The sequence below is a fragment of the Glycine max genome, chromosome 17 (assembly GCF_000004515.6).
Source record: "Glycine max cultivar Williams 82 chromosome 17, Glycine_max_v4.0, whole genome shotgun sequence".
In the NCBI taxonomy this organism is placed as follows: Eukaryota; Viridiplantae; Streptophyta; class Magnoliopsida; order Fabales; family Fabaceae; genus Glycine; species Glycine max.
Window position 1 is genome coordinate 2,227,007 of NC_038253.2, and position 9,764 is coordinate 2,236,770.

General features: G+C 32.7%; 1 protein-coding gene and 1 non-coding gene across 2 annotated transcripts; both read left to right on the forward strand.

The window, feature by feature from the left end:
• The first annotated feature begins 545 nt into the window (after nucleotides 1-545).
• Nucleotides 546-4,255, forward strand: LOC100803393 (uncharacterized). The gene is made up of 6 exons (XM_003550500.5): nucleotides 546-1,033; nucleotides 1,423-1,634; nucleotides 3,004-3,283; nucleotides 3,369-3,454; nucleotides 3,551-3,642; nucleotides 3,726-4,255. The coding sequence occupies exons 1-6, from the start codon at nucleotides 761-763 to the stop codon at nucleotides 3,965-3,967; spliced, it is 1,185 nt and encodes a 394-aa protein (XP_003550548.1). The 5' UTR covers nucleotides 546-760; the 3' UTR covers nucleotides 3,968-4,255.
• A 4,696-nt stretch (nucleotides 4,256-8,951) lies between these two features.
• TRNAT-AGU (transfer RNA threonine (anticodon AGU)) lies at nucleotides 8,952-9,025 on the forward strand. Its single transcript has one exon. It is a non-coding gene; the product is annotated as a tRNA-Thr (tRNA).
• Nucleotides 9,026-9,764: the final 739 nt, after the last annotated feature.

A 9,764-nucleotide genomic window follows, 5' to 3' on the forward strand; every position in this document is an offset into this window, starting at 1 on the left:
GAAAAGAATAATCAGAAGGGAACAAAGCATCTTGTATTCACATATAAACTGTTCACGCGACAAGACAAGTGTGGTTGAGTTGGAACGGGTAACTATCAAATTACAGACTTGTCTGCACGTAAGGAATCATCGAATTATAATTTTTCATACTGTTAAAAAAATATTTATTTTGTTTCTTGTAGTAAAATATTTACTGATTTTATCAATAATAAACATTTCCTTAAATGTTTGTCTGATCACTGTTAGTATTATTTTCCTTCTCAATATTTTTTATTCATAAGATTTAAATTACTTTTTTAAAAATAAATTTACAAGATTAGAATTAAAAATCTTACTAAAAAAATTTGAATTAAATTCCATTCATATTAACATTACTGATATTAATCATAAAAAAACATTATATCGACATTAAAAATATTTTTTCCCAAAATAAATTTAGTACACCAAACATAAATAAAAATAACTATTATAAAGTAAACAAATCCTAAATAAATAAAATGCACATATTTATTTATATGATAAGAATAATAAAAAAATAGAAAAAAGAGTATTTGCTCAAGACTCGAGAGTTAAATCCACATAGAAAACCTCAGCGTGAGCGTGGAGTGCGCAATCACTTGGACGCGCTAAACAATAAAACCCTTTCGCAGTTCACATTCGCACTCTCTTTTCTTCTCTTTCCGAGTTTATAATCTTAACCTAAACCCAACGTCGTCGTTTCGTCCCCCTATTTACCATCGTCTCGCCAACTACCGCGTCAATGTCGGCCAGTGGTGGCGCCGCCATCTCCGGCGGAAGCCGCAACCGCAATCGGCATCTCGGCGAGAACCGCTTCTACAGTCCGCCGCCGCTGAGGAAACACAAAGAGAAGCAGGAACAGCAGCGGTCGTCACTGTCGAGAGCTTCCTCGGAGAATAGGCCCGGTTCCTCTTCCGATTGTTCAATTTCTTCGCGCGCCACATCGGACATGTCCAATTTGGATCGGTTGTTGGAGCACATCACGCCCCTTGTTCCCGCCCAATATTTTCCCAAGGTAACATCAACATCAATTCAATTACGCTATTTGATTTTGTTTTTGTGTGCGTATTTTTTTCTTTTTCTTTCTAGTTACTGGTTACCGTGGTGGAGGTGTTGAATTTAGTTAATTCGCAGTGAAGTAGCAGCATTGGACCCTTTTAGTTAGTGAATGGATGAATGAATTTAATGAATAGATAGGATCTTTGATTAGTCAATGTAGATGAATCATGAATGCTGTTTGGCTTTTGTAATTTACGACTTGCTTTCAGGTAACCCCTACATTGAGCTGTTGCAAACAACTTAGTATAGTGTTAATGTTGTTTTGTTTTAAGGTAGCATTGGTTTTGTTTGTTTCGAAGGACGCTCAGCTTATTTGGGTGGATTTGTGTGTGTGTGATTTAACAGACGAACTCGAGGAGGTGGAAATCGAGGGAAGCGGAATTGCATCCTTACTTTGTGCTTGGGGACTTGTGGGAGTCTTTTAAGGAATGGAGTGCTTATGGGGCAGGTGTTCCTATAGTGTTGCATGGGAATGAATCCGTGACTCAATATTATAACGTCTCCTTGTCTGCCATTCAGCTATATATCGATCCGTCAAAGCCCTCCACACGACTAAGGTGAGTGTGTTTGTGTGAAACATATCGTTAGTGAATTTTCCCCTTAAATGTTTGACCAAATTCCTTTTATTTATAAATTCACCTCTCAACGATTGATGATCTAACATTTAAATATTTTTAATCAATGTTATTTTTTATTATTCTCTTTTACAATTTGCTTTTGTTGTGACTAGATGAATTGGATTTGTTCATTTTAGAAGTCACACAAGGAAGATTTTGTTATTCATCTTATTCTGCATGATGTGTAAATGTAGTTCAAATTACCAGCTAAGACGTTGAGGGTTTTATTTGTAGTCCTCTGATGTGTGGACAAACATTAAAAGAAGGATTGTGTTTCTTATTAATAGTCACATTCATATTCTTTCTAGTTTCTAACAACTTGAAGCAGAATTGAATGAGTCTGAAACAAACTTTTGCCTTTATCTAAAGGAGTTCACAGATTAATCTCCCGTGATAGCCCTGCCTGGTTATTCTTATTTCAAAAGTAATGGAGTCATATTTCAAGCATATTATAGACTATAGTTTTTCTTTTGAAAAAATAAAGGATATTTCTTGGATGCATATTGTGGAGGATCATGTGCATATTGGTATTGGATATGGGCATGACACCGATACTTTGCTATTTTTGGAGTGTCTAGGCTTCATAGATAAAAATAGATAATATGAATGATTTTGGCTTGGCTTCTGATTGTTGTGCTATGGAGATGCCTTTGGCAAGGTAGATAGAATATTCTCCTAATAACTGTGTTGAAGGATAACACATAAAAGTGAGAGGAAAGACTAATTAGCTTAAGAACTCACATGCTATACTGTCTTGTATCGTGCATGATTTTATTGCCTAGGTCAAGTAGCCAACATCTGTATATCAAATTGTCTACAATTCTGGAGATCATTGAGTAAGCTGGTCACATATTTGCACATTAGGAATGTGTGATCTAACTATCTAAGAAACCTAAGAATTGAGTATAATAATAAAGTGAATAGTGAAACTTGCTCCACTGTCCATCAACCACTGCAGCTCTATGAAATACACTGCTAATAGTGTTTTTACCTGACTTCACTCCGATGCTATTTTTTCCTGCTGCTTATAGTCTTTTGGGTATCTACTAATAGTAGACTACTTTAATAAATCACTTTTTGCAAGTTCTAGACAACATTCAATATGATACATGTTTATAGTTTTTTGCTTACAGAGTACAAACAATCATTTAAATGCTAGGAGTTCAGTCAAGGCAGCTTATCATTTTCCTTTTCTCCATATGTTATGATCTACTGCTTTCCGGGACAAGTTTACCTTTTAGCTGAATATAAAGACTTGGCATAGTATCATATGTAACATATTGTCATTCTAATTTCCGTCTTATTCCAGGAAACCCAGTCAAGAAAGTGACTCTGAATCAGCTAGAGAGACAAGCAGTGATAGCAGCAGTGGCTATTGTCATGAAAGAGGAGCTAAGAGTGTTCATGGCAGTAGGAATCATCTTAATGTTTTGGATGCTAGCAATCATTCTTTGGAAAGGGTCTCACAAGGAAAACCTTTAATGGGTTCATCAAGTGATGAGACTGAGAGCTGCAACCCTCCTGGGCAGCTTATTTTTGAATACTTTGAGCATGAGACACCTTATAATCGTGAACCATTGGCAAATAAGGCAAGATGTGTTATCCTTTGTTGGACTTAAATATTGGATTATGTTGCTTTTTAATCCTAACATGTATTCATATTGCTTGACTCAGATTTCTGATCTTGAACGGCAATTTCCAGAGTTGAAAACATACTGGAGCTGTGATCTTTCCCCTGCAAGTTGGGTTTCATTTGCTTGGTATGTTTTTCTTGTCCTCGTGCTGATATAGTTGGACAATGCACGTGGTAATAATTACTAATTCAAAATTATTTCTTGTCGTGTGTATTTTTAAAGGTACCCAATATACAGAATACCTACTGGTCCAACATTACAAAGCTTGAGTGCCTGCTTCTTGACCTTTCATTCCCTGTCAACAGCTTTGCAGAGTATGTCTTGCTGTCTGTTTAATTTCTATATGCAAGATGTATGCAAATAGGCATCAATTATAACAGTTTGATCTTTGATTCAGGTTCAAATACTGATGGGCTACATAATCATTATTCAAGAGGTAGGGACATATCCAAGCTATCACTACCAATCTTTGGGCTTGCCTCTCACAAATTCAAAGTTTCTATCTGGGATCCTGATGGGGTTTCTGAATGTCAGAAAGCCAATTCTCTGTCGCGGGCTGCTGAAAACTGGCTTAGGCTATTGCGAGTCAATCATCCTGATTACAATTACTTTATGTCTCATTATGCATATGTGAGATGACCCGAGTTTCTCTAAGCAGAAGCAGCCCAACTTCCGAATACCAGTTTATGTAATCCCTGCCCAGTATATTTGTGTTGTCCATTAAATTAACAGTTGTTTTTTCATATGCTCGTAAACGCCTGGTTCACTTGTGTTTTCCTAAATAGAACAGCAGGGTCGCTGCTTCAGCAAGGGGGAAGAATAGTATTAGTTATTGAAAACTAAACACCTTTCATATTGAAGGGGCTGCTTCTGATTTCACAGGATGCAGAAAAACCATTATTAACAAAGTTTCAACTTTTTATGTTACTTATCTGATGATGGCGAAAAGATCCAGTTGATACATCAGCTGTTACTTGTCTAGTACAGATGATGCCGACATCTTTGTCATATTTTATACATCTTTATGATATGAAACCGTGCCTAAAATCTGAATGCCGACTACCAGTACGTCATATCATGGTCATTCGGCAGATAATACGAATATAAGATTCATCTTTGTATACCACGATTTCCATCTTTTCCTTTTTTTATATATATATGTCAAATCATATGGTTTTGTTTCGGATCAAATAGTAAAAATGTAAAATCCTTTTTCAATTATAGACTGTTTTCTATTTGTCTTTTTCCATTTTTTTATATAAAAAAATCCTTTATCCCAACCATTAGAATATTTTACAAATAAAAATGAATATAAACAAATAATTTTCAGTCGTCCAAATACTAACTTCGGACTTATATTTGACTTGCAGTGGATCAAAATTTGAAGAAAACTTGGCTCCCCATCCTCACCCTTAAAAAGAAAACAGTCAGAATCAAAACTATTTGATTAACATAAGTTTCAATACTACAAGGATAGAGTTGTTATCCTCTTCTATTTATTTTAAAACGCTTTTGGATACACTATTTCGAAAGATATATTCATTGTAATCCATTTCTAAGCTATGTTCATTCGTTTGGTAGAAGCATGATTTGGAAAGAAGGTAAAAAGTTGAGAACGAATTATATACTCCTATGAATTTCTATGAAAAGAGAGGAATGATAATTGAAACATCATGTGTATACATGCCCCAAATAAATGGTTTAGTGGAGAGAAAATACATATTCAGTGTTTATTTACGAAAAAGGAAAGAAATTTCTTATTGCATTGATTTATGTCGATGATGTTATACTTCTTGAAATTTTTTATTCCAATAATTAATGTGGATTAATATCATAAGGTAATTATATTAATTATTTATTATTAGTAAATTTTATTTTATGCGATCAAAAAGATGATATGGACTTAAATGAGTTATCAGTATTGACTCATTAGGTGATAATGTGAACCCTAGTAGGTTAACACGTGATAAGATAAGAAGATTATGGTTCCCAATATACCGAGTTGTCACTCATAGTTTCTCTTCTTGAGTTACGAAGGTCTCATTGAGGAATAAAGAGGTTCTGGTTGAGAAAAAATCATAAGACCATCGATTGTTAGTGATTCAACAACTGTTGAAGAACGCTTTGATCAAGAACCAATTACGAATCCAGGTATTTTATCTAATGCTTAATAATTAAACATATTGTAGATCTTAGGGTCTTTGGTGATTTGTTCTAAAGATTATATACCTGTGAATTTTTAGCTTCGGCATAACAAATAAAGCTTAGAGATTAGAGATATTCCAAAAAATATTGGCCAATAATGAGAAAGGAGTTATGTAGTGGGTGAAAAATTATTTTGATGAGAAATTTATCTCGTCGACCTAGGGCCATTGAAACATTTCCTTGGAATCAAGGCAACTTGATCATCTCATGGTGTACTGTTTAGCCGAAATAATCATGTTTTAGATATATTGAAAGAGACGAGAATGCAAGCAAGCATGTCAAGCAAGTTCCTCGTGGAGTAAAATTGCATCCTGAAGGGAGACAAGAATGCTTTGAATTTGTATCAATTTCTTGACATATGCTACAACACTTGAAGCAAAACAATTGTCTCAACATTATGGACAATTATCTATGAAGTTGCCTTTAAAAAAATGTGCTTGTCACTATGTAGCGTCCATGTTGGAGACTTTAAACTAATGCAACTAACGTCCACTTTTAAATTGTTGCTTGTTGCATATGCTCATTGACTGACGCTAGTTGCATTGATACATAAAGCAGATACAAATAACGTCGATTGTGGTTGGCACTCAAATACTCATCCTTACCTAATTCTCAATCCTCACTGGTCATTTGGCAATAAAAGTTGTGTCGGTAAGCAATGTAGCCATGGTCAAAGGAGATGAAAATAATCAACCTCTAGAGCAATCTTGTTTTTTTGTTGATCAACACAAAATAAAAATTCTTAAAATATGTGCAAAAGTTATTTTAATCTTTCAAGGTTGATATGTTACAATACAAAAAACACTTCTCAAAATAAAAGTGTGTGGTCTAACAAGGAAAACAAACAACAAGAATCCATCATAACTGTCATTCCTCCTATGATGATTCATCTACACATATATATTATTTTGGCTAAAACTTTGAAAAACAAACTAGATATTGCAATCATATTTTGTTTTATTTTTCTTTTCTTGCAATAACTTTTACTTCAATCAAACAACCATATAATACAAAAATATTCCCTAGTTTGTAAGCTCCCATTATGTAGGCATCGAGGGTTTAAATTTTTGCTACTTTTTATTATTAGATTTTTTTGTAGCATTATTATTATTATTATTGGAATTTGAAATTGAGCATACCATCAAAGCATATTCACTGTAAAATATGAATTTTCTGGTTTTGATACTAATTAAGATCATATGTTTTGCATGTTTTGAAAATAAAAAGTCTGTTTTTTCTTAAAATAAATAATAATTGATTTATAAATTAAATAATGACAAAAAATAACTAATATCTCATACAAACAAGAGAAAAATAATTAAGCAACAAAAACTGCATGTTCTTATGACAAACAATAAAACATTTATTTCTGATGACTATCACATAATGTGTGATCTTTTATAATAGCATTTTAATCTTTGTGAATTCATGAAATATTTTTATATATAATTATTTAATTATATAAATAAAAAAATACTTCGTTATATTTATTTAATGAATCAAAATAATATACAATAAATAAAATATTTAATTTTCTTTAATTTTAGAAATAGTCATATAATTATAACAATAATATCTAAGACTGATTTACAAAAATCTAAGATAAGATTTAATTTTAAGTCACGCTCTTGAAGTACCTATGCATTGTCCCAAACATTCAAATTCATATCATAAACCAGCTACTTAAACTTTACATGAAAATTTTCTTTTTTTTTGAAAAAAAAATATTTATATACATTTTGGAAACTCCAATACTAATGTTAGCATAATTGAATATTGTGGTGAATGAAAAAAGTTGTAGATTGAAAACTAGTCTAAAACATATTTATTGCGGCTTTTAAAACGTTTCATTTCATAAAATTAAAAAAAAAATGTTTCATAAATTATAGGGGCAAAAAGGTGAGGCTGAATTTGCAATATACATTATGAAGCAGGTAAGATTTCTATGGACCATGACAATATCTATTACTCATGGAAAGATGACAAGAAAACTTGAAAGACAAAAATTATCTTTGTGTGCAAGGATATATGCAAATTGTGAAGTTTTTTTTTTCAATGGTGGAAATAATCTTATTATAAATTTTGTTGAATAGTTAATATAGTACAATGCATAAATACCATGACACAAATGGACTGAATACTCTGTTTCTTGTTTTGTAAGCATCTAGGATGCGGGACAAGTTTTGGGCCAGAATTTGGGCCTTAGAATATCTTCCTTCCATGTTAAAAACTTGTAAAAGACTAGAAAGCAGCTACCGGTCATCAGGAGATCCACGACTTTCAGATCCTGCAAGGGAAGATACCCTTATTCTTTGAGATGACAAAGCTCCCCACTAGACGCAAATTGCCAAATCAACACCAGGCAGTATAGGATTTCTTTGATCGGCGTTCCCCAGACCTGAAAGGACATACCAGCCCTGATTATCGGGCATTCCTTCATGTCGGGAGGAGGTACCGGTTGGAGGAGAAGATAAGGACAACTTTCTTTCTTCCACTCTTGCTCCAATCCCAATAATCTGAGATTGAAGATGATGTCAACAGTTAGCCAATAAGGTTTATGGCAAACTGGAAGGAGTATTGATAGATAAATGATAGTTGGAAACAGATATTATGTTTTCTGTATACATGGGAAAAAAAACATTCTTATAAGATTCAAAGAAAATTAAATAAAGCTTAAATCATAACTTACTTATACGGCTATTTAAACCACATGCATAATTCATGCATTGTTGGAGTAAAAGGATTACTCAAATAAAAAATATTGTAATGAGTTTGAATTGCAAACCTACTTACAAAATTTAAAAAATCTAAACATGTTAATGGGAAGATTTGATTATCACTTTTTATGAAGGAACTTAATGTAAAGTGATCATATTAAAAAAATTGAGTCTTAACAATTCCAGACTATTTTTTAGGTGAAGTTATTTGATTTTCTAAAATCTACATTAAGAGGATTATCCCACTAAGTATTCCAAACACATTGTATAATCATGAGAAATCTGTTAAACTTTCTAAGTTGAGGTCAAGTCTAAAAGTTTCACCATATAAACCTAGTTTTGTGCAATGATTTTTAAGCTTTTCAGCACAAAATATAATCTTCTATATCCATGGAAACCTAGAAGATCATGAAGCATATAGTCTAATTAAATCTCTCATTCCTTTAATGGTGATAGGTTTTTTTATTATTTAGTGTTTAATTTCCAAATGTATCAAGTTAATAAGTTGTAGAAATCATAATCAAAAGAAAGTAGGATGCCATTGTTAAAACAAGAAAGTTTGACATCCATTTTGTATGGTAGGGCATTGATTCTACTTTCTAATTGATTATTTTTTACTTTCTCCTAATGTTTTACAAGAATTAATTTTACTTCACTTTATATTATTATTAATAATTAACCCGGGCTTATGTTATTAATAAGCTCTCGTAGCTCAGTTGGTTAGAGCACCCGTTTAGTAAGCGGGAGGTCTTGAGTTCGACTCTCAACGAGAGCAAATGCTTTTAGTTTTTCCCTTCCGATAGTTTTGAGGGTCCATAAAGGTAATGGCTTTATGATTGGTATATTTTGTCGTGATATTTGTACTTGTTCTTATTTCTAGTTTCTAGTCGAGATACATGGCATCTCGATGAACCCCGTCTAGTTTCTATTCATTATTTTTTGGTGTTTTGTTGGGTTTTGGCCCCATTACGTTACCATTAAAATAATAGTAAAAAAACTGATAATTTCGTCTTTGACTTGTCTTATTAATCATCCGATGGACGTAAAATCCTAAAATGTATAAATTCTGGAATATTATAATATGTATACGTATCTTTTTATGCTTTATTATAACCGAATAAAATAAACTTTACTATTTCTGTCACTTTATTTTTTACAAAACGGGTAAAAGGACACTAGAAAATCTAATAAAGCCTATTTTCTTTTGGGTTAAATCTATATATTTGAGTATTGAAGCCCAGACTGATGGTCAAAAAATGGAGATGGAATGGTGTTTATTAAGGGACCCAGCGCCAATGCTCACAAATTTGTCAGATCAATTTGTAAAGTTCCTCCTCCTCCATGTTCGAGTAAAAAAGAGTACTTCATATGTAACAAAAACAAATGTGTAGATCATAGCTAATCATAGTTCGTGAACTTCACATTTTCCCTGCACGGCATCGTCCAATTATTTTGGCTTGCTTTTCTTTTCTGGCTTTAATTGTAACTGGGGTTTTTAACTTTTAGCAATCATA